Below are 24744 nucleotides of genomic sequence, written 5' to 3'. Positions count from 1 at the left end.
AGCTGTCCCAGCAGAAGGACAGTGATTTTAGGGAGCCAAAGCCAGGTCCACACCAGAGGCTTGAACGCCGCTGCAGCAACAGAAGCCTCCCAGAGAGCTGGCACCGCCGGACTAGGCCTGGCCGGGCCGCCCCTCACCTGCCGCCCAGCCCCCAGGTGTCTCTCAGAGCACGAACCCGCCGCTCACCTGCGGAGAACGGGATTACTTTCGCTGAAAGACGCGCTTTTCACCAGGGACAAATCCGGCTCCCGAGGCACCGTCGCGCCACTCCAGGCCTCGAAAGGCAGCGAGGAGGAGGTGGCCGGGGTGGAGCGTGCTGGGGTGAGCCAAACTCCGCTAGGGGAAGGCAGCGGCTGCCGACGCCCGGAGGAACCTGCCGGAAGAGCGCCGGAAGCTCCCGGCAGCCCCTGCGCTGCCCGTCATGGCGGCGGAGGTGAGGCTTTCCGCGCTCCCGTAGCTCGCCCCCCGGCACCGCCAAGTGCCCCCAGCGGCGGAGGGAGGAAGAGGATGGAGGGGGAGCGACGCCCCAGCCCGTGGCAGACGGCAGTAGGCGCTGGGGTGGGAGGGACGCACCTCTGCCCGCGGCGACGCTCCGGGCCCTGCCCGTCCCTCTCCGCGGGGAGAGGCGTTGGGCCCGTGAGGCGGAGGGGGCGGAGAGGCCCCGCCGGTGCCGCCTAGCGCAATGTCACATTCACCCATCGCCCCCCGGCTTCGCGGCTGCGAGCTCCGCTTGGCCCGCCCCAGCCGCGGGTAACGGCGGTGTGCCCGGCTGCTGCCCAGCGCCCTCGGCCCGGGAGAGCAAAGAGGAGCGCCGTCGTGCAGTTCCTGCTTGGGGAAACTGTGCGTGGTGTGTGCGTGTCCCGCAGTGTCCTGAGGGAGACACGGGGCAGAGACGCGGTGCAATCTGTCACACAGGTCTCGCTGCTGCCGGTAGTTTCTTCTCTTTGCGTTGCCTTGCGCTGATGGTCGTGGGAGAGGGATCGTTCTGGTCATGTCCAGCCGCTAAAAGGGTTTTTTGCTGCGTTTTAATAACACTTATGCTGTCTTCCAAACTATAGATTTACATGTATTTTTCTTCCTCTAGGTATCTTTTGAGAAGCCACTTGATCCAATATGGCTTTGATTAGACAAAAAAGTTTCCAGTTCTATTCATCCAGCACACCGGCAAGCAGGTCCATTTTGATGACCCTAAGCAAAAGGTTGAGCTTTATCAGTGGACAGCGAAAGCCCCAAAACTGTAGCTCCATAGCCATGAGGATGGTATGTTTCAAAGATAAATCTCCATATATATTTTGTAGAAAAAAACACATACAACTGCAGATACAGTCTCTTTCTCCTAATGAAACTGTGCATCTTTGTGGAGATACTGGGAGCAGTCCTAAATCTGATAATGGGTGGATGGATGAACAACTATTTTTCAGGAAGTTGAACGGACTTTGTACATCGAAAGAGATTTTTGACTTTCTTAGCTCTCTGGAAATCATGTCTGATACTATGGCATCAGGAGCCCTGCAGAGGATTTCTGAAGTTGAGGTAGATGATAATGGTCTGAAAAACCCAGGAGGAGTGTTAGAAAATGAAGTTTTCAGGGCATTATGCTTCCAGTTTGAATTTGAATCCTCAAAACTGTCAAACACCGGGCTGCTGAATGCATTGCAAGCTTTGGTAAAACTACGTATAGATCCCCAGAGTACACTGATGGCAAACTTGCTTTCAGAGGGTGAGCAACGGCTTGCTAAAGGACAGTTGACTCTTACAAATCTGTGTGCTTTTGGAGAGAGTTTGCTTCAGTTGGAAGGCCCAAGTAGTGTGACACTGGAACAAATTGTGAACCACATACAAAAAAAAGACATTGAGAAGTGGAGCCCTAGGGAAATGGTGATGGTTTATAAGATGCTGCAGGTGACTGTCAGGGAAAGGGAACAATACCAAGACTTGCTAAACAGAATGAACAGTGTCACTTTGACCATAGTTTCCCAGCTGAGCCCAAAGTTCACAAGCATAATACTGAATTCACTGGTTGCTCTTCATCAGACTCAGGCATTTCCCTTAGTGACAGCACTGTGTAAGCATTCTGTGAAGCATATTCCATATTTCACAGGTGATGAACTGCTGAATGTACTGGAAGCCTTCCTATACTTTGAACATCGTGAACAAATTTTTACAGAGGCACTGGAAACATATGTTCCCAAGTCCATCTTTACCATGCATCCTCAAACAGTCAGCAAAGTCATGCAGTATTGCTGCCGAAAGACGATCCTTTCTAAGCCTATCTTTGATGCAGTGGCAGAAGGTTTCATTTCCAGTGCTGACAGATTTACCACTGACCAGATTGCTGAGTATATTATACCATTTGGGACTCTTAACTATCTTCCTCCCAGTGCTTCGTCCCTGTTTAGGAAGCTTGAAACCGTACTGCATACTCGCTTTAGTCAGTTTCAGCCTCACACCTTGCTGAACCTGCTGCACTCGTGTGTCCTTATTCAACGTTATCCAGTAAATTTTCTGCCAAAAATATTTAGTCCTTATTTTCTGCAACAGCTTCAAGGTAAGGAGCAGTGTTTCTCTTGTCGCATTCTGCATTTCTTTCTATTATGTGGTGTGTCTCTTGTCAAGGACCTAGTTGTCATCAACTACATCTGTCAAATCAACAATGACCTGATTAAGGTGACTGTGGAATAGTGGTCAGGATGCCAAAGATTGTTGCTTCCTTGTCACAGTTGCAGTTCTTTCAGTTTATATCATTTAGGGAGTTTGAAAATTGCCCTGTACAATCTTAGAGATTTGAAATCCCTTAAAAATTTTATTTTAGTTAATTCTTCTGCTTTTCTAAAAACTACTGACCCTCTGTTCTTCCCTGTGTTTGTCCTTTGTCTCATACAGGTTTTAGATGCTAAGTTATTCTGTGCAGGAAATGTGTTACTTTTAACTTTGGCTGTTTAAACTTCTTTGCCTATGCAGTGACCGATGTGAATACTCACACTGAAGTGAGACTATGTTACTGTGAGACTGGTTAACACTAGGAAGGCTAGTGAGACTAATTATTATGGAACTAATAAGGCTGAGACCAAAAGCGGTAGATTTTTTAATGGCAATGATACTTGGAATGATGCATGAGTGATGTAAAATATAGTTTAGTGATTCTGGGTTGATTTTTCTCAAAATTGTTGCATTTTAATGACCGCCACATGAGGGATGTGGCATAAAGGTAGAACATTGGAAAATGAGACTTTTCTTCTGGGTGTAGCCCCCCATTTGCTTTGCGGATTTGGGACATCACTTTTCTGTATCTTTTTCTTCCACTACAATTGTTTGCTTTGCTTACTTGGATCTCATACTCCTTAGGGTTGGGACTGGCTCTTAGGCATTTTACTCAGAGGCTAGCCCAGGGGAGGACCTATTTCAAAAAACAACAGAAATACTAGTAGTACTGATTGTGAAGCTGAAATAATTAACTTCTGCTTGTGCACTGCTGGTTAGATTTAAGATTTTGCTGCCTGTATTTTTAAGGTTAAGTCCTCTGAATTTGTATAATCCTTATTTCTGGATATCTTTCTAAGCATCCAAACCACACTCTTTCTGAGGTTCTAAAGGCAAGGTGCACAATCACAGTTGTCAGAAAACCTGTTCGTAGCCTTTAAAATTGGTACTAAATTATAATATGCAAGAAAAGTTATAACAATTGTTCCACAGCTTCCTTACAATTGTGTTACTAGCAAGCTTACCTAGTACTACAGAAATAATCATTATATTTAAAAAATAGTCTGAAAATCCTTATAAACTTTGGTCAAGATTAGTACAAATTCGAGAGAGAAGTGAAGTGTAGCATTGGGACAAAAAGAACTAAAATTACTATTATTGGTAAATAGTGTTACAAATATATACACAGAATTTGTAAATCTCGGGCAGTACAAAATGTGTTTTTCAAATGCTGTTTTTCCTTACGATTCAAGTAAGGTCCATTGCACGTAAGTGATTCTAGCGCTTTATTCCTTACCTTCCATCAGGCTGCGCTGTGTCCAGCTTTTCAGGTGGGGGTAAGGTAGAACCAGGTATGGACTTCTGCTGTCATCTCTACTCTTCTGTTCTTTCAGGATAAGGATTATTGTATTATATTCTTGCTTCCAACTTGGTTGTATTTCTCTTTAGTATTGTATTATGATCAGCTTGTGAAAGCTGAAAAGGGTAAATGGATAAAGCTGAAAAAATTAATTTGCATAGCGCAATTGTTGGCTTAATTAGAAGAGAAGCGAGATCTGAACCAGTAAAATGTAACAGCTTCATAAATGTGAGCAGTTAAGGATAGTCTGGTATGGTTTTTTTTTAATTACCTAGGCAAAAATGCAAATTGAATTCTAAGGCTCACATATGTTTTAACCAGGCATAAAGATTGGTGCTTCATCCTGGCTTCTAAATTACTTTTAATTTAGAATCTGATGTAGTTATGTGATGCTTCTTCCCATTGACTACACTCCTCTGGTGGAGGCTTCCTGTGCCCGTCTTTGTTCCGTGCCCTGGGCTCCTCTCCTTTCCACCTGTGAACGAGCATTACACTCCCATCCTTGGCCATATGTCTTACCATACTGAGGGAAACATTATGAAATTTAAAAATCAACCCCATGGTGTATCCCATCTTGCTTAGGAGATCTCAGAGTCTGCTCACCTGCTGCTTCCAAGACTGTCTGGTCTGCAAGGGCTGCCTTCACCTAATTGTTTGGGGTTTTTTTCCTAGTAAATTTCTAGAATGTCCCCCATGTGATAGCCTGTCCTTGGCTGTAACTATTACATAAGTCAACGCTTTTGGACACAAACCTACTATGAATAACACAGTTGTAAGCTACAGATCTTAAATAATTCTGTGTTAGATAGTAAAGCATATTTAGTGGCGTTATGTAAGCTACACCAGAAAGATAAGTGACTTCTATAGATCTCACCTAAGATTGCTCTGTTAATAAAACTATATAGAAGGTCAAGTTTTCAAAGTGATTAGAAACTTTCGTCACTCAATTTTTAGCTGTTCAAAACAAAATACATTAAGAGATTGATTTTTAGGAAGCAGCCATTCCTTATATCCTAAAATACTGAATGTCTTTTAAAGTTCTCAAGTTGATACTTCAAAAATGAGAAACCTCATAGTACCAGTTACTTTGAATATATTCTTTTAAATCAATATAAAGGTATTCCACTACAGTAGTCAAAGTTCAGAACAAGAACTTGAGAAGATGACCTGTATGATTAGCATCTTATACTACATCAGGATTTTACCCTTCTGTAATAATACTTTGCATGTAACATGAAAGATTCTTCAAGTATACACTTGTAGACAAATCTCCAGAAAGTATTCAATATTATCTGCTACTTTCAGATAAAAAAAAAATAATCTGAGTGGAACAATGAGATCCTGGGATTATAATTTGGGGAGAAGGGGTTGTAGGAAGAAGGAAATGGGATATTTCTCCAAGACCTCAATTCAAACTTTATTCCTCCCTGTAGAACATCTTGCATCTTTCAGATCCTCATTTTTTTGTGAAAGAGCATGACAGTCTTAACTAAGATCTTGCTAGTTGTATTTTTTTTATGTTGATGATATTTCTGTAAATCATTTCCTCATTTTTCTAACTATATCATTTCACAACTGATCTTTCTGTGCATTCAAACAATGATCAAGGATGGTAATGATCAAGTAGCTTCTCTGTGCGTTAAACTGAATAGCTTTTCCTAACTTCTGACGATGGTTTGTGTAAAGATACTTTATTGAAGGTATACCTGAAAGCTTGAATATTTTTCTTTCAGCTCAGCCACCTGGTTTGGACAGAATTGTTACCTGCCAGCTAACCCAGCTTTTTCTGACTGTTACCCTGGAGTGCCCATTTTATGAGGTACAGTACATATGAAACCAGAACTGATGTTAGCAAGAGGTGATAAGGTCATTAGGGCCCTGTTGATAATTAGTTGAAGACTGACTCCCATAAAAACATTGGAATTGTATGAAAGTTTGGGGGTTTTTTTCTTGATAAAAATATGAAGCATTTCTACCTGTTTGATTGACTTGATATATTTGTATGTTTGATAGAACTGACTAGCTCTGAGTTAAAGTGCTTTTTGAGTATCTCCAAGTACTTTTCCAACAACTAGTCCTTTTTTATGTTTGACTTGTGAAGTCTTGGAGAACAAGAGATCAGGCACTTTGATGTTGGCCTCACCGCAGAGGAATGGAAACAGTTGTGCATTTCTCATGAGCGATACATTCAGCGCGATACCATGGAATCTTGCTGAGGATCTTCTGGTGGTTGTTTTTTTGTTTTGTTTTGAAGTTTCTAGCAGACCATACCTCAGACTATAAGTCTCTCAATAGGCATGGCTTTGAAATGCACAGAATACATTTTGCTACATTAATATGAGGTAGTGGCAAAAATGTGATCTCCTTTTTTATTTGGTTTTCTGTCATTATGTAGGGTCCCAAACTCCTTCCAAAGTATCAAGTAAAGGCCTTTCTCATGCCTCACAGTTCCCTGGATGTTCACCTCCTCAAAAGGGTGAAGACTGGATTACTTTATTTACTGAAAAAAAGAATATATTTTGCATCAGAGGTATCAACACCATATTTCTATACAGTTGGTAAGTATCATTTCTTTGAATTAATAATAAAATGTGTACTTATGCTGTCAAAGCTTTAGGCACAGTTATTTTCCAGAAGTAAAAATGATTGATTTTATTACCTTTGTGTGCATTCTAAATTGTGCAAATATGGAAAAAGTAAACTGGAATACAAAACTCTGTAGAAGGTCTGAAATGAGGAAAGATTATGAGAACTTCAAGTAAATGCATTTTCAATGTGAGAAAGAAGCACAGGGAGAGAAAAGAACTGCAATAGTACTTGAAGTTTACACAGCCAGTCTGCGCTGAAAATAGCTGCTAACTCTTGTATTCGGTATTTTTACTATCAGCTCCCATTTTACTCATCCTATAAACAGTTTGTATAATGTAAAGGAAAATGAGGCAATGCTACTTTCTCTGCTTTGGTGGTGAGTAGAGAAAGGGAGAGCTGGAGGGTTGTCAGCCCTCTGCCCTGCTCGGCCGGGCTCCTCTCCCCTTAGCAAGAGCTGTTGAGTACGTACAGTCAGTGGGGTTTGTGGACTGAGAGAGAGGAGTGGACAAAACAGTGTTTCATGCGCCAGGAAAGGAAATTGAGAGGAGAAGATGATGAGGAAAGATGTATGCCCAGGAGGGGCGTAGGATAAAGATGTGGAAGGAAGGGTCTCTTGGACCCCATGGACATTGTAGGGGTGAAAAAAAATAAAATGGAGAGAGGGATGACTCCAGAATTACTCCCCAAAGCTCTCAAAATTCCAGAGGCCCTAGACAGCCCAGCAAAGTGCCATTTAACTACATTATGTTTTTTAGTGGACTTGGAATACTACTTTGCTGTTAGCATTATTAGCTGAAGTGTTACTAATTATCACTCATTTGTGTTAAATAGTCTATATGCATTTTGCAAGCCTCTGTGATTCAGAAAAAAGTATTGCTATTTATATTTTAGTTATTTTATAAAACAATGAACTGTAAGAGGATGAGAATTACAGTAAACAGTTTGTTATATGAATTGAGTTTTAATGTCATTTCTCTTTTAATCTATACTAGATATTGAGATTAAATTAGATGAAGAAGGTTTTGTATTGCCTGCTACCCAATGTGAAGAGGTACACAGACGGTAAGAGAATAAAAGAAACCACTGGTAAAATGTTAACATTGACAAAGAGCATCCGGGGTGAAACCCCAGCAAAATTTAAGCTAATTGGAGTTTTGCCATTGACCTCAACAAAGCTAACTAAAGTTTCACATTGAAACTACTGGCAAGAGGACCAAGTTGGCAAAATTAACGATCTGCGCTTTTTCCTCATTATTTTGCCTCCTGACTATACAGTGTCAGACAATTAGTCTCTTTACCCAGTGACAGTCAGATCAAAGTGATCCTGATTTGGCTTTCATTAATGTATTTTGATCTTCTGTAATTCATTTTTAATTCCAATTCATTCAAATTAAAACCTAATTAATTCTAATTGAGCATGTCTGCATAGATTTCACACAGTTTAAGCCAGTTTGAGTTCACAAATTTACTTCTGTAAGGAATCCTGTGTAACAAGGATATTTGCTACAGGTGCTGTTTTTACTGAAAAATGCATAGGTGTTTAAAAAATATGTTAAACGAGAATTATTTTGAGAAACCTTGGATACAAAATTAAGCAACCTGATGGTCTGATGGTATTTGCAACTGCACTTTGGTGGATAAAGCAAAAGTCTTGGAAAAGGTTATGTTTTCTCCAGCTTAACATTCACAAGACTCACAGACTAATAAAGGTTCTTTAAAAATCCCATGCTTAAATGTTTAAGAATGGGCTTTGATTTTTTTTTTTAATTACAGCATTGATGTGTAAATAAGGTCACAATATACTTAACAAACTGAAAATTTAAGCAACTGCTTTTACAGTGGATATATAAATTTTGGTTTAAGTTGATGTAATTTTTATCACCAAGGAGAAAAAATATAGTTACAAGCCATGATGCTGCCAACCATCCGTACAGGTTTAACTTAAACAGATTTAGCTTAAACTTAACTTCAACCCTAAAAGGTTTAACAGGTACACTAATAGGTTGAATAAATTTAGCTGCTGAAATGTTTTCAAGCTGAGACATGTTTTGTATGTTTTTCCTTCTAGAAGAATTCAAAACAGCTTACGAATAGTAGCATTAAAAATATCAAACTTTTATTAACTTGTATGGTAATTTTTGTTCAGGGTATATAAATAAGCTTTTCAGATGAGTTTCGCTAAGCTTCAGGCTTTGCCCCTCCCGTTCTTCAATGGAGTAATTTTAAATGGTCCTGAACTAGGTAACTCCTATCCTACAACATCTAATTCTAGGTGGTGTTAGGGTGTAAGAGGGGAGGTATTGTCTCATGCTTCTTAGGAACAGCAGTAGTTGTGGTGATTAAAATAACTGAATTATTTTTTTTTTTTAATACTACACTTGTGCTTGATTTTAGAATTGCCCTCTGTGTTGATGGTCAAAATAGATTTTGTGTTAATAGCCACAATCTGTTGGGAGAAGAAGCTATTAAACAGAGACATCTTCAGTTACTTGGTTACGAAGTTGTGCAGGTAAAGTCCAAAGACAGTGGTTTGCTTTTGCTCTGGCTAACAAAACAAGTGAAAAAATGATTATTTTATAATGCTTAAAACTGTAGTTGCAATTACTTCCCAAGGCAGATGTAGTCTTGTCCTTTCGATGTTACGTTCTCTCTGCCTAGCTTTTGCCTTTTTGAGGGTGTTACAGAAATTCCTTTTTCTTCCTTGGATCAATTAGTGTGTTCTGCCTGGGTTTTCTGCCAAATAGTGGCTGCTTGAAAAAAGTACTTCTCTCCAGTGATTAAGGCTCAAATATTGACTTAAAGGAAAATGTTGTCTAAGAGTTCAGTAGGATTGGGATTTTTAATTAAATACTTTTTAAAAAAGGTCTGAATTTGGAGTTCAAAAAGAGGAGTTAAAAAAAAAAAGAAGCTGCGTTGTATTGTAAATAATATTTTCACAGCAGAGTATATCCTTTATTTTGCCTGTTGATTTAATAGGGGTATTTTTAGCCTTAAACATACTTTGGACCAAACCAGTTACTTTTAGATCTTTGAGATTTTCTTTTCCATTTATAAGCACTTATCACATAAGCCTAACTCCGTTATATTTAACTTAGTTTAAACTGTGATGGATATCACTCTTTGTTTTACAATATTCTCTATTCAGGTGATTTGCAGATCAATAATATGCTTAGGATTAAATATTTAATTTTAAAACAGAGAAATCTTTGATGTGTAATTTTACATCTGCTTAATGAACATCAATCTTACCCAGTTGTTTATTAAAAGGTATTTCCAGCAATCATTTTTGTTTTGTTTCCAGATTCCATTTTTTGAGATAGAGAGTCTACAGAATTGCAGAAAAATGGCAGAATATCTACACGAAAAAATCTTTCCTCACACATACGGATGCAGCTGCTGACACTGGAGAATACTACTAAATCAGAGGTTGACCTCCTGTACTATTAAAGTGTAAATATTGTGCATGGAAGAACAATTCTGTTTTCTAAATAACTCCACCTAAGATAATGTGAGCTTCTGAATGTGAGACCTTCCAATATTTGGAACAATTGACATGTAAAGAGTAATAAAGAGCAACATATTTTCTTAGGTTTTGTGTAAATATTTATTGTAAGTTAAGAGATGTAGGTGCCAGACAGCCGGTGCTGTGTTTCCTTTATATTTTCACTGGTTCTAACTAAGAACTGCAAATGGACAGATGTGACTGCAAGGATACTGGCTGGTGCTGAATGTACAGAATGTGCCATGCTACCTATCAATCAGGGCTCTTCTTGACAGTATAAAAAGAAATTGTGCAATTTACTCATGGCTGTTTGTGTGATTTCCCAAGTGTTTCATAAAACTAAAATTTGCAGTAGTTGCACAAGCAGTATTTGCTTATTGCTCATACTTAGAGATGTAGAGTGCTGTTCACTAAGTCGCAATGCCTTACAGAAAATGGGAGTATTTTTATTAAAAAATATTTGCTTTCCTTTGTAAAAGAACAGCTGTCACAGGGCAGTGGCCTTGCACAGCTCTCTGTCGGGGGGCCGCCCTGGGTTCTGGGTACGTACTATTGGTAGTTTTGTATTTGGTGGCAGTTTTAGCTAAACTGGCTGAATGGGGCCGTGTATGTGCTCCAGAGTTCCTTCAGTTTACAGCCTGCCATTCAAGCCTAAATGGAACCTGATTACACTCTGCAGCTCAGAAGAACTCGCCCTGTGCGGTCCTTTCTTATGTATAAATTCTGGCAGAAGGGCGGAACGGACAACTGGAACCAGTAACCACCTCAGCTGGATGGAGCAAGTGTGCACTAACTTGGGTCAATGTGTTGCTTTATGGATGAACAAAGGGGAAAAATAACATAGCCTTAGTTCCGATCACGTAGTGTATACTTGATGAACTGCCACGTAAAACACATTTTCAGGTTAGCTTGTGCATCCTGTCCTGTGTGGAACTACTATTTATGAGTAGAAAAGCAGAATTCCCAGCATTACCTGGTTTGATTTTAACTACTTAACTTGATACAAAAAAGGTGAAACTTTTACATCCTTGCAGGTTTATGTATTTCACACGTAGATACAGAACGTGGCCATTTTTTTCCCTCCAAGGCTACTGTTAATAATTTGTGAGTTGCAGTTGTCTGAACAATTCCTGGAGATTTTTGGAAAGTATGATTTACATTGCATCATGCTGTGCATTCTGTTCATGTTAATTTGTTGCATGTATAAAACCCTTACTCACAGTAGTATGTCAGTACTGACGCGTGAGGGAGCACCAAGAGGTAATGAGATACTTTCCAACAGTGTAATAGGAAGCTTACAGCACGTCGGTGATCTAACAGTTGTCATCCTAGCAAAACAGAAATTGAAGGAGAACGACTGAAATGTCTTTGCAGACATTTATAAGGAACTTCTCCCTAATACAGAAGAAATCGTCAAGGTATTCTTTTGACACTTAACAGAGCACTGAAGGGAGAAGTCAACCACTTAGAACCGAATGAGAAACAAGTAGTAGTAGGAACAACCTGTGAAAAGCCTTCAAAAACGAGGACGGATGAGAAGGGACTGAAGAAGGTGACACAAGCAAAGAAATGAGAGAGGAAAACTGATACTGGTGTGGATGACTCATGCCTTTCTCGGCGGTGGAAGTGAGCTGGTGATGCTTATTTCTCACACAGGCCAGAAGGTGGTGGTGTTCTCAAACGTTTGATTTTCCGTAGTTTTGCAAACACACATGGTTTGTAATTACAGTGAGACTACTTAAAAGAAGTAATTTGTACTGACTGTCCCAAACTAAAAATAACCTGTCTAGAATATGGCCATATTCCACCTCATTCTTCACTAGTATATATTTGATAGCGATTTTTGAAAAAGCATTCCGGCATTGTTAGAAAACATTTCCTTCTCACTTTGTTCTTACTATGATACCTTTTATTTAACGCTGCTGGATTTGTTTAACGAAGTATTTATTGTCGAAAAGGAATGTAGCAATTACTGCCTTCTTGTCCCTAGGTCACTGAATATAGAGGAAGTTGCAGGTCATGAACAATGAAAGTAATATACACCTCTTGGAATGGGCTGTTCTGTGTGCTCTGCTTCTCACATCATGCCGAACAAGTGCTATTGATTGCCTAATTTACTACTTATCCAGGCCCCAGATTAAGTAGTTGTTTTAATTATTTTTTACTAGGATATTCACTGTGTTCACAACTGATACCGGTTTCCTATGTGTAAGTACCTGACAGAACTCCAGTGTTAGTCAAAACTGTGGACTTCCAGTCCTTGTTCTGGTATCCATCAGTCCGGCTGTTCCTTTCTGGAACAAAACTGCCCCAGTTTTAAACACCCCCAGGATCAATGGCTCTCGAGAACCAAACAGATGCATACATACCCTGCAGGAGATATTCCTTCTCCTGAAATTACCTTATAACTTTAGCACTGGATCCAGTGAGAATACAAGGCACTAAATGTTTAAGCAGGTTTGGACATTTACTCTAAACGTGCTTTTTAAATGACTACTGCTCTAATCCTTGTGGTTTTTCCATCCTTTGTACCAAACTATTTAGTGCTTGTTCTCCTAGTTTTACTTTTTTTTTCTTTTTTCAGCATTTGATACAGAACTAGAGATGATTTTTCTTGTGACAATCTTGAACAGATCAATCCCTCAGACACCATTGGTATAGTGAAAGTCAGCAAAATGGATGTCTGAAATCAGCAAAGCCCAGATTTTGTCTATTTAAATGCTACGTACTCAGAAGTTCCTTTTAACTTGACTTCCACTTGAAGTCTACTGAAACTGCTAAGCCCTTCTCTAAGTCAGATCATTTCTTTACTTGCCCATAAATGGGTAAGCTCATCCATTTTGGAAAATCTGCTTTGAATCCCCATTTCAGCCATTGTGCAGATAACAACCGAGCAATTTTGTAGCAACGCTGTAAGGATTAAGAAGTCAGTGACCACTGATACCTTGAGGAGCACACTTGCTTAAGTGTTAAGTCTGTGAATAGTTATGTAGAAGCACTGCCTAAAATAGGAGAGAGACAGCTGTTGACCCAACAGGTCTCACTTCCAGTGTTGCTGCCTAAAATGTTCAGTTCTTGCTGGTGCTCCTCATGAGATTTTTATGAGACTGTAAGAAGACATACATTCAAATTAGCATGAGGAAAAGTACAGCTGCTATTTCGTCCTTTTTTTAATCCAAATCATTCTCATTAACTAAATTGCAGAGGAAAAGGCAAAAGCACCACATTGCTTTTTGATGTGAGGTGGGTTTTTTTCACATAAATGTTGCTGGCAATGACAGATACAAGAGATTTAGTATGGATCCAGGCTTGGAGAAGGTTTTTCCAATAAGCAGGTGATGCCATTTTTCCTGTAGAATTCTGCCTGTACGTGATTAATCCTTGCATGATCTCTGATCGGCTGGTCTATGGGCTTATTTATGCGTCTCCCAAACTCTGAAGATGACAAAACAGCAACAGGTCTTGCCATTTCCTGTGAAAATATAAAAGTCTTCTTACAACAAAATCACGGAGCGAATACTTGGCAGTTATCTATTACTGCTGTGGCCAGGGGCAAAATAACAGAACTGTGCAGCACCTGCTAGATGGATGTATATTTATTTAACAGTGATCTGCACTCTTACTTTCCATCCCTGACCTATTTTTTTATGTATATTAATAGACCATGAATGTATCACTAGATGACAAGATGGTAAGATATGGAGCTGTGCCATGAGCTACTGTGGACTGGTAATTTTGTACACACACACACACAGAGGCGATTACCATGTGATTACCGGCAAACTAGATGCTATGTTACTGGAAAGTGGCGCAGATTTTATTTTCATTCTTACTTTTCTTGTGCACTGACTTGCATGATTCATTTGACAAACAGGAGAGATTTGTGTCCCCTGTTACAGGAACACCTACCATACTTGCACAATTCAGTGAAAGCACTGCATGAAGAAAATCAAAGCCTAAAGAAAAACCCTAAGCAATCACTAGTCTATGCAAGCTTTCTCTCAAGGACATAAAGCACATACTACTGTATTTTTGCACAATTTTACTAACAATGCTTGTAGCTGTAAGATTACAGAAATAACTGCTCTGCAATGATGGGAAGTGGACTTGGTGAAAAATAACCTGACCAAGAAAAGATTATTTTAAGCCTGTTCTTAGTAAACTGCTCTTTAAGTGACTTTGCAATCACTATCTGCGATCTGCAGTTCCTTCCTGTGCTATAGCAATGAGGAGCTCTGGAGTCAGAAGGGAAAGAGGATTTGTTTGTTTTCCTTTCCCTAGCCAAAGGTCTCAGGTTTATCAGGCTGCTTGTATGTTTGTGCACTGGCTGGCACAGTAAGCCTTGGTCCCCAGTGTGTTTACCTAGTCTTATGATATTAATAGTATCCACAAGGAGAATCAAAATGTGGATGCTACACCACAGTTCAGGTGCAAACAAATGACTTCTTTGCTACAACAGACGCAAGTCTGAGATGTGTCAGCACTCATGATGAAGCACGTGAGCCCCTGCATTTCCTGCAAGGATGTAGGTGGGAGCACAAATCCAAGGGGTCTCATAGCAGGGCAGTCAGATAAGAGACATATCCAGACTCATGGACAAAAGTAGACCTGAGAATCTTCGGAAGATGCTGCAAACCCTTTTCTTCCAAAAAACAAAAGCCAACCCAGAAAAGCCCACTCCAAAACAATTCATCCCCCAACTCTCCCCCCACCCTTCCTACCTTGCTCCACCCCATTGAAAGCTATTCAGTACACCAACTTTTAACCTCACCAGGACAAAAATCAAGTCAAGAGTAGTGGCAGGCAAAAAACAAGACCATTTCCTCCCCCACCCCAGTTATGGATAAATGTCGAAAATGCAGAAATGACAGAATCTTTGTACCATCAAGAAAGACTTCGCTAGTGATACAGGCTTTACAGTGCTAATGATGGGCAGCAGTATGTAATTCCGAGAGTTTGTGTTCCCTTTAAATAAATAAGATTCAGCTTTCAGCATCCTTGGTAGCACAGCGCTGACTGTGCACGGTGGCATTTCATCCCTGCGGGTTCGGCATTGAGCAGATTTCAGATTTTCCAACAGTTGGCTGGGAAGCATCCTGCTACACGCCTTCGCAGTGTGTAATTCTAGCACTGTTAATGCTTGAAATCAGCAATGGCAGCCTTGTGCAAACACTCTGCTGCAGTCACTGGGCTACGTGTAGCTCAACCAAGTATCTGTGACTGCATGGTTGGATTCCCTGGGTGCTCTCTGCAGGAAATGAAGGGCTTACTTGCAGTGGTTTGGCTTTTTCCACTTCAAGGAAAGAAGTGTACTGTGGTGGATTCAGCCTGTCTCCTTTCAGTGTTGTACTAGAAAGATGTTGATTGTGGCCTTTATATTTATTATGTTTTATAAAATAGTTGTTATTTGAAGTCTGTGAGGGCTACTGAGGTAATGAAAAAGCAGGAGTTAAGTATGTGACCTGCACTTAGTAAGTCCAGCATTGGGTGTCATCACATGCAGGAGGATCATGCTGTAACATTTAACAGCTGTGGGTTTGATGTGTCTCCCTGCTAATTAAAGGGCTGGATTAAGGGACACCTGTTCAGGCAGAGTCCCTTGTGTGCACTGCCCAGCAGAGCTGGTATGAATTCTGGCCCATACGCATTTGCTTTAGGAAGCAAACTGGTAGGAAAGTGAGTTTTGTTGATACTGAAAGGACACAAGAGCTCAGTAAGAAACCTTAACTTTCTGCATTGATAAACTGTTTTTACACAAATTTCCCAGCTCAGTGTTGGGCTTGGTATTTGTGGGGGGTGTGTGTGGCTTTGTTTTGTTTCAATAAAAAGGTTAATTTTTAACTGGAGCAGTCATTTACATGGCTTTTGGGCTCAAGCAGATCTGCAGTTGAGTTACTAGGCATGAGCAAGTGATGGTAATGGGCGCTGCTGGGATTCCTTTGTAGCACCCACTGCTCCCTGCCCTGCCTGAAAGAATTGAAAGGCATTACAGCTATGCACTGAAATGTCTGGCACATATAGCTGCCAGTGAGAGGAATCACAGGCTGTGGCCTTTGTCCCAAAATCTTAACAGTTTTATTACACAGCAGTTACAGTAATTTTAACTTTTGTCTCTCCCTTCCTTTTTCCATCTCTGTCATATGTAATCACCAATACGTGCAGCCATTCCTAGCCTACACATCTCTTTATATCCCAGGAACCCACTGGGGTTTTGAGGCCATTGACAGAGGTTGTACTTCAGTTGGTTTTGACAGCTTCTGCCTCTGTGTGTGTGTATATAAGTATAAATATATATACACACACACATTTGTGTATGTATGTGTATTATTCAGATGCTGCATGGAAAAATACTTATTTTTATATATATATGTATATATATTACAGCATTTCTGTTTTCAAGGCAGCAGTTTAAAAACATGGCTGCATACTTCCTTAGCTATCAGGCTACACACCAAACTCAGATTCCTCTGGCCTCGAATGCTTTGCCCAGCATTTTCCAGGCATGTATGTGGTCTCCTGATTGACCCCTCCTCCTTTGCACTAGCTCCCTATGAATTTCCTTCCTGCAGAGCAATCCAGTGCACGTTCGCGTAACAAAGTCACCAGCTTCAGAGACCTGGGCTCTCAGCAAAGGCTGGCATAGGGAGGGTGGATGTCAGAGGGCAGTGGTTGAGTCGGGGCCCCTGAATCCAGTCCTCTCAGGCAGAAGAGTTCTCAAGCATGACAGAAATAGCTGCAGGACCACCTGAACTGCGGCTCTCGACGGACACAGACAAATCAGGAGACACTTCCAGTGACCCTAGAGCTCTGTTACAGAGGGCGTGCCTTGCTATGCGTATCTCTTTCCCCATGCTTTAACTCGCATACGGCTTGTCACCTGGAAATCTACAGGATGCCAAAGAGCAGGAGCTAACTCTGGTGTCTTCACTGGCTAATGCTTTCTGCTAAACCCCCAGGACAATGTTGTCCTCTTTCTGATTCCTTTGCTACTGTATAGGCTGCATGATATAAGGTAAAACAATGCCTATAGTCTCCAGCCATGTCAAAAAGTACAAAATACCTTTAACAAAGATAATTATCAATTTATCAAAGGGTTACCTCCTCATTAATGTTAAGACCACGACTCTTTGCATGTTCTCTGTCACATCGGTGAAGATATTTGTTGTAACTCTCTGGTCTTTTAAAAATGGCATCATAAGTGGAAACATCTCCTGTCTTGAGAAAAGGGGAAAAATGGCTAATTCACAGTATTGCCTAACTTTACAGGTTACAGAATATATGCAGTCAAATCAATACTTACACAGTGTGCATGTAGCATTAGATGATGACAACTGTAATATTCCCGAGCTACCATTAGCAAGTTTAGGTCACTCCTTTGAAATAGTCACATGATATACCATATAACACATGATCTCTTTTTTTAAATCTATTCAGCTCTGAAATTTCCCTTATGGCATTTTACCTATTTTTTTCCCTGTAATCTGTTGTAACTTTTGGAAATTTATCTGCTTTATTTGTTTTACTTTTCTGAACTTTATATTTTCCTTCTGAAGTTCATAGATTTGACAAATGATCTGTCATTGTAATATAAAACAAAAGCAGGCAGTTTCAAAATTCATTTGGAATGAAAAAGACAAAGGTATCCTGCAATGGAATCAGCATTTAATTTCTGATTAAAGCAGAATTGAGAAGAGTTCAGAAATATGCCACAGTGGTAATCCTGTGACCCAGCAGTATGCACGTATCTGTCACATATGAAAATGCAACACACCCCAAGCCATAATATTATTGTATTTATGGTTGACATAGTTGCATCCAAATAAGCAACATGAAAGAGCTCATCTGCTAAGAAATGCAATCATGAAATCCAGTCAAGAAGTTCTCATGAATGGAATCAAAGGAATTTCGAAACAAAAAAAAGTTTTCAAGGAAAGAAAAGCAAAATCTCCTGTTGAAATATGCTGTCAGTTGATAATGAACTTTAGTAAAAGGTCCATGTCTGGTAAACGTGTCAATTGATCACTGGTTTTGTGCATGGCTGACTACAAATTTGAAAACCTGTGCATTTTGTTGGGCTTTTTTTACCTCTAATTTTACAGTGTGCCCAATTTAGCCTTTGAAAAACTCTTGTATTTTGAGTCTTACAATTTACAATGCTATCCTCCAAAAATAGTCAATTCCGGTCAGGTCAAGAAGGCTATAATGGTTCCATTAAAAGGAAACCATAGGTAAGAGCACTAGTGAGGCACTGCTGTGATCACCAGCTTCATTTGGAAGGGTATCATCTCCATTACTTAGTTCTGCCAAGAGGAGAGGTGGTTTGATATTTAACCTATCCATCCCTTCAATTCTCAGAAACCATCAAGCCTTACAGAATTTCAGGCATGGTCAAGAGCATCCTGCATCTGATTTGTCACCTCCATTATTTCTGTGCTTCCTTCCTGTCCTTTCCTCCCCACACTACCTGTTTCATTCAGAATTTTAGTGGGCATCTAATTTGTACTCACCACCGGGAATGTTATTTGCTCCTTTGTTTTTATTCACGTGGCGTTATTTGTCCATTACGTGTTACCTGTGTCACAGCAGATAATTCATTCTTTCTGGGACTCGCAGACAGGTAGCCAGCCTGTTATGTTAAAAACTAGCCCTGTCTCAGATGATCTGTTTAAGATCTTGTGCCAGATGTGTAGAGGCAACACTTCTGTGCTCAATATACTGGTAACTTTTTGCTGTTGCTTCTCTTTGTTGCTAAGTGCTGAATTAGTTGGCCGAGGTGATGGTGGTGGGGAGCTGTTTCTTAAACCCATCAGTGAATCATGCAGAGCAGGCAATAAATTTGCACTCATGGTGGGCATCCTCTGTATACTGCTGCTAAAGCTAAGCACTTTGCAAACATTCATTAATATTCCAGACACACATAAAATAGGTAATAGCTTTCTCCATGCCACAGAAGACGAAACACCATGCAAACTGGCTACAGTAAGTTATGTAAAGCAATCGAGGGAGCAACTGTCAGCCAAGAGATTAAAAGGCAGGAATTTCTGGCTTCTCGCCACGTGCTGAGCACATCTTCCTCTATTAGCTTCAGTCTCTGACACTCAGTTGTTTTTAGCTATTTAAGCTGCAAAAAGGAATGAAATTCCTGTAAAAATAAAAAATTTCAAATGGTCTAATCCCTTAATTGTGCAGAAGAATGGGTCGAATCTGCTTCCTCCCCTGTGGCTGAGGCCTGTGCTGTGAAGAAACCTATTAAACAGCTGTTATCACTTTTTGTTTCCATGCCACTGGAGCAGCACTTTCCACAAACCAGGTCATCTGGAGTGTGAAAGCGGACTTTATAATGTAAGCAAAAGCTCTACCATATGGTTGCTAATTCTGTGCCAACTGGATAGACTGCGCGCTGCATCAGTCCCAAGCCCTCTGACCTGCCCCAGCCTGACTCTTCTTGCGCTTTCCCTGCCATGTTTTGTTAAACATGGCACCAACTGTGTCCGCTCACCTTTGGCTCAGAGCACCTTCCCAAGGTAACGCCGAGATCTATGCGAGGGAGCCTGAAATGACAAATCTACCCCTCTTTTAGCAGGGCCACCCAGTCAATGCTGGAAATTGGTTTTGCTGTTCCTTTACTGCCCAGTGTGGTGCCGTGGTCTGCACCCTGCCCAGATCCCAGGGCCGTGCCACTGCCAACTCACACGAGTCGCCAGTCATTGCTGCCCAGGGCTCTCCTTAGTCAGCAGCCTGTCACTTGGGTGGGGAGGGGATTCATGGGGTATATTTATTGTTATAAATAAATATATGTTGCCATAATACTGCTCCATTACACTGCTATAGTAGACATTTCGTAACTTTTTGATGGTAATTTTGAGGGGGGAGAAAGCTGTTAAAGTCAATGTCTCATATGACTCTTTTCAGAGAGAGAAAGGTTTGCTACCTAGGCAATACGGCCTGGCTGAGGCTGAAGGTGCAAGACTGTTTTCATTTCTGATTTTAAATATGAGGGCTGAGAGAATGAGGGGAAAAGGTGATACAGTGCTGCACAAAGTACAGGGGTGAGGCTCCCAGCTAGGCTTCCCGTGGCTGTTTGCGCTAATCCAGCTTGAGTTAATACACCTTAAGTCTCAGTGTAACACCTTCAGAAGCATTCAGTTATCAAGGCATACATTGATGTTATTGTTTTGAACAGCTGTATCGATTTTATTAAAGCTGAGCATACTGAAAATTTGTGTGATGCACATTGAAAACATTTTCCTTAGTCTGAAAATGGAGCGGTTTCTTATTAAAGGGTCCCTGAGAGTGTGCATTACCAGATAAAACACAGGCCAGGCATCCAAGCCTCATGACAGATGATGCCTTTCCTACCGCTCCCCCCAAAGCTGTCTTGCCTTTCAGCAATACCATGGGGCCGGCTGGTCCTCGATCCTTGGCAAACCACGTACGTCTCTGCCTTCTCTTCCCATCCAGCGGAAAGGCGTTATCCTAATTTTCCATCCATATGTAGCAAACACCCACTACACTTCGCAAAGGCCTCTGAAGATAAAACCTGCTACTATTTAGGCATTAGATAGTCTAGCTCTGCCAGCCTTTGAAACATTGACGGGATTTTTTTTTAGGCATCCTGATCAGGTCCCTCGCCTGGGGCCGTGCACAGGGCCAGGGATCGAGCACGGTGTCGTTAGCTGCGCAGAAACGCTCGGGGAAGGCTTGTCCCGCCGGCCCCGCCGGGCCCTGCGAGCTCTCCCCTGCCTCGCTCCCTTCCCTACCTCACCTTGGCCTCCCGGTAGAAATAGCTGAGCTCCGCCGGCCCTTCCCGTCTGGCCGGGACGCGGCTGAAGGCGGAGAGCGTGGAAAGGGGAGGCCGCCGCCTCCTTCCCGCCGCGCTACCGAGTTCCTCCTCTGCCCCTCCCGACCCTCCTGCGCCCGGAGGCCCCGGGGCGACCGAGGGCGCCGGCGGGGCGGGGGAGGCCATGCTGCCGGCGGCCGCCGTTACCCGGCAACGCTCTGCCACCGCCCGCGGCGAAGGGAGGGCCCGGGCGGCCCGTAGCGCCGCGAAACGGGCTGCCGACGCGGGGAGCTGGGGAAGAAGGTTGGAGCAAAGCCCGGCCGACTCTTTTCCCGTGGCTGTTTGCGCTAATCCAGAAATCCCCTTTTAAGTGGAGAGGTTGGCTACAAACACACCGCGGCATGGGGTTCCCACCAGGATGGGGATCCCAAGTCTTGAGGAACTTGGGGTCTCTTTGGCCAGCGCCTCCACAGGTTTTAACGAGATGTGTAGCCATTTTAGGGAACGAAGTTGGAAATCTCTCACACACACACACTCATGTTGGGGGCACCGAAGGTAAGCGTCTCCCAGGTGCAAATATCCAGCAACAGATTGACTCTAAAACTGCTCTGCCCTAGTAGCACCCCGCTCCTAGTTTCAATATTCGCCTCAGGGTTATCCTGCTTTCAGACAAACATGTTACCTACGCCCGTGATGCTTCTTACTGTGCTGCTGGGGATCTGCAACTAGCTTGGTTTGTTTTACCCTTCTTTTCTGCAACCACAGTATTAGTGCCATAGGTGCAGAATCATCATCATCGTCACTAGTATCTTTTGGCAAACATTTTCACAACAGCGCTCTTCCAGGCGTCTTATTTTTACTGAGTATCCATGATTTATTTAAAGAGCAACCAACATTCAGGGTACCAGAGATCTTCACAACCAATTCTTTTGGGCGTCTCAGACCCATGCAATAATTCAGGTCAACTCATGGGAAAAGTCCAACCCATGCTATATAGCTGCCACTCTCCCATCACTAACACACTGAATAATGTAGCCTCTTGCTTCTTTGCAAGTGCAGGGTGGAGGTATTTATACTCTACAAACTTGGGTGGGTGGGTTTTTTAATCATTCGTGACAATTTCCATCTGCTTATCTAATAATGTCCCTCTACCAATTAGGATCCTCTTCTTTCTATAGCATGGGCCAAATTAGCGCAGCGTAAGCAAGCAGTAGAATTGAAAATCCAACAGCTGCCTTACATCAGCTTCCTACGCAGAGACACGTTTGCCACTGTGCAAGTGCTTTTTTGTAGTTTAGTCCGAGCACCAAGAGATAGCGAGCCCATTTATAAACAGCAGCTCAGCTGAAGCTGCAGCTATAAATAGAGGCGCAAGAAACTGTTCGCCAGAAATATAAACTAAGCTAGGCAAGAGCTCTGAAGTCAGATCTGAAGGATTTCTCTCTAGTTTTCTTTCTACTGTTCACATGTAGCTCATTTTGATTAACAATTAAGATAGCATTAATTTAATTGCACTATCTGGATGCAATACAGATTGTCAAAAATACTGCTGGAGGCTTGTTACAGATTTGTCCTAAACGCTCCATTTGAAATAATTTAAAATTATGCTTTTTCAGTTCATTTCTCCTTCCCAGTGAAGGTATAAATCCCTTTAGAATTATTTGAACTGTACAAAGGCTTTTTCTTCCTGGTCACCCTTTGCAGACTCCCCAGAAGCAGGATATGAATGCCCAGGGGTTTTTGTTCCCGTTACAACCAGACATAGATCATACGCTACTGCCATGCTACTGTTAAGTGTACGTTCCTGTTATAGAGTAGCACGGGAGGTCGGCCTGTTTCCTTAGTAACTTAAATACGAACATGTAAATAATTGTGAGAGGGCGAGGGTGCACTTTTAATCTCTATGGCCAAAACTATGCATTCGAATACAGCTGAGCTCAGAGACCAAAGTGTTAAAAGTTGCTTTGAATTTGGTGTCTCATGGAGGAAAAGTTCAATTGCCAGCCTTTTTAGGGTGTAGCAATATCCTCCTCAGGTTCCACTGCTAAGGTTCCTGCATTTTGGATGTGTTGATACGTACTTTAATAGCCATAAAGGTGTCTCAGGGGCAGGGTGGCTGTTCTGAAATGCCCAACTGGCTTATGGAGTAACTTCGCAAGAAAATTCATAAAAAGAATTTGTGAAGCAAATGTAACGGGAGATGGGGGAGACGAAGACGATGACGGGGGATGGAGACAGGACAGACACAAGAGGACAGATGACATGTAACTGGACAGGTCATTGTTATGCAGAAAAACCACAGCAGAGGTTTTCTTACTGCAAGCTGACATACCTGTTTCAAACTTGTGTCACTTAGAGCTGAGATGGCTAGCCTGCTGTCAAATTAAGGCTTAGCAATTCATCTCCTGTCCTTGCTGTTTCACCTCAACATAGATCAGATTGCCGTGTGTTCCTGACCCTCAGCTGATCCACAAAGGAGAGACAGACTTTGCCAACAAATGCTGCATCCAATGGCCCTTGAAAAAGAGGCTGAAACAAAAATGGCTCAAAAGCTCTGTCCTCTTTCCACTAGCACAGCTTTGGTCCAAGCCAGTTGTTTCACACAAGTGCTTCTTCCTTCCAGACCCTGAATTAGTGACAGACCACCCGTCTCAAACAGGAACGCTCTTCAGAGGTTTTCTGAAGGACACAACTTCACATCGTCTGCAGAAGTCAGCACACCTTTTGCAATATTTAGGGCTTTTTTTTGTTCATGAGCTACTCAGGAAAATCTTTAATTTTCCTTGAATATATCTGTTGTTTCAATTCTCTACACAATGACTGAGCCTTGGTCTGCAGATTGCAGACATTTCCTGGTTGGCTTGTGACTACAATTTCAACTGCTTAATGGAGAATTAGGCTTTTCAAATAATTATCATTATTTTTATTTTAATAATTTAAAAACAATTATAAAATGGTAACTGGTTGAGTGATATAATTTGCAATTATTATTTGTATGCTGACTGATATCTGCTAAATGGATATTCCAACTCACTGAGTCAGATGAATATTCTGTTCAATAACCCTCTTGGTGAGTAGAGTAATACACAATTTTATACATGAGGTGACATTATTTTTGTAACAATTGTTATTTGTAACACTATTTTGGAATGCAAACATTAAAATTTCTAGTCTAGGAATGTGAATCTTTCAAAATACTTCACGTGCATTTTTCCTGTTAAAACTGAGATTTTCATGAAGAGCATCTCAATGGCTACAAATATATTTTAAAAATACTCCATCAAAAAATTTCAAACAATTCTTAGCAGAATCTTTGTTTTGAACAGTGGCATCCTACAACATAAAGGAGTTCATATCTTCATAGTTGCAAACAGGATTAAAATATTCTTATCTTGCATCTTGCAATCAATATTAAAAAAATATATTGATCTGAATAATTCCTGCCCCTAAATTTGAAAATGTTTAAAATTAATATGTAGCAAACTTAAGGGTGAACCAGCTACAATTGATTTATACACGACTTTTGAACAAATCCACACAAATTTGAAGTACTTACTTAAAGGAACAAAAGTTCTCTCTTAATTACATGTTTTATTTAAGGCACATACATCTCATTCTACTTTTGTTTCCTCCTGAGAGTCACTCCACTATTTTAGACAAGAAAGGAAAAACACAACTAACAAGCCCTAGTCTTAAAATTGTTTGGGGTCCACCTGTAAAAAGTGTTGAAGGGTAGCATCTAGGTCAAGTGAAGGAGAATCTGCTATCTGAAAATGAAAAATTAAAGTATCTTCATGCAGAAGTACAACCAAA

At 41.3% G+C, this 24744-nt stretch overlaps 3 protein-coding genes across 5 annotated transcripts in view; 1 reads left to right on the top strand and 2 right to left on the bottom strand.

Annotated features, from left to right (window-relative positions):
- The window catches only part of MTRR (5-methyltetrahydrofolate-homocysteine methyltransferase reductase), a 33934-nt gene extending 33584 nt beyond the window's left edge, over positions 1-350 (bottom strand). The window contains exon 1 of the mRNA XM_054815999.1: positions 187-350. The gene's annotated coding sequence lies outside the window, so the exon portion shown is untranslated. The remainder of the gene's footprint in view (positions 1-186) is intronic.
- A 53-nt stretch (positions 351-403) lies between these two features.
- Positions 404-10581, top strand: FASTKD3 (FAST kinase domains 3). 3 transcript variants are annotated; one of them, XM_054816001.1, is made up of 7 exons: positions 404-433; positions 1085-2548; positions 5794-5879; positions 6456-6618; positions 7642-7711; positions 9044-9158; positions 9951-10581. In XM_054816001.1, exons 2-7 carry the CDS (start codon positions 1114-1116, stop codon positions 10047-10049), a joined length of 1968 nt encoding a protein of 655 aa, XP_054671976.1. In that variant the 5' UTR covers positions 404-433; positions 1085-1113; the 3' UTR covers positions 10050-10581. The 3 variants fall into 3 exon arrangements, with proteins under 3 accessions (XP_054671976.1, XP_054671978.1, XP_054671977.1); XM_054816003.1 differs by having other exon boundaries at positions 414-546; XM_054816002.1 differs by lacking the exon at positions 404-433 and having other exon boundaries at positions 444-2548.
- Positions 10582-13321: 2740 nt separating this feature from the next.
- On the bottom strand, positions 13322-21117 carry CFAP90 (cilia and flagella associated protein 90). Its single transcript, XM_054815037.1, has 3 exons — positions 20917-21117; positions 17250-17366; positions 13322-13623 (listed from the first exon to the last, which is right to left on the bottom strand). The coding sequence occupies exons 1-3, from the start codon at positions 21115-21117 to the stop codon at positions 13444-13446; spliced, it is 498 nt and encodes a 165-aa protein (XP_054671012.1). The 3' UTR covers positions 13322-13443.
- Positions 21118-24744: the final 3627 nt, after the last annotated feature.

The sequence above is a fragment of the Grus americana genome, chromosome 2 (assembly GCF_028858705.1).
Source record: "Grus americana isolate bGruAme1 chromosome 2, bGruAme1.mat, whole genome shotgun sequence".
Lineage (NCBI taxonomy): Eukaryota > Metazoa > Chordata > Aves > Gruiformes > Gruidae > Grus > Grus americana.
This window is presented reverse-complemented; position numbering and strand designations above follow the sequence as displayed.

Coding starts and splice junctions, on each gene's coding strand:
- CFAP90 (XM_054815037.1), bottom strand. CDS start 21,117: ATGGCCTCCCCCGCCCCGCCGGCGCCCTCGGTCGCCCCGGGGCCTCCG. Junction 17,367..20,916: donor ATTTCTACCGGGAGGCCAAG/GTGAGGTAGGGA, acceptor CCTTTTCTCAAG/ACAGGAGATGTTTCCACTTA. Junction 13,624..17,249: donor GTCTTAACATTAATGAGGAG/GTAACCCTTTGA, acceptor ATATTTTCACAG/GAAATGGCAAGACCTGTTGC.
- FASTKD3 (XM_054816001.1), top strand. CDS start 1,114: ATGGCTTTGATTAGACAAAAAAGTTTCCAGTTCTATTCATCCAGCACA. Junction 5,880..6,455: donor TGGAGTGCCCATTTTATGAG/GTACAGTACATA, acceptor GTCATTATGTAG/GGTCCCAAACTCCTTCCAAA. Junction 9,159..9,950: donor TTGGTTACGAAGTTGTGCAG/GTAAAGTCCAAA, acceptor TTTTGTTTCCAG/ATTCCATTTTTTGAGATAGA.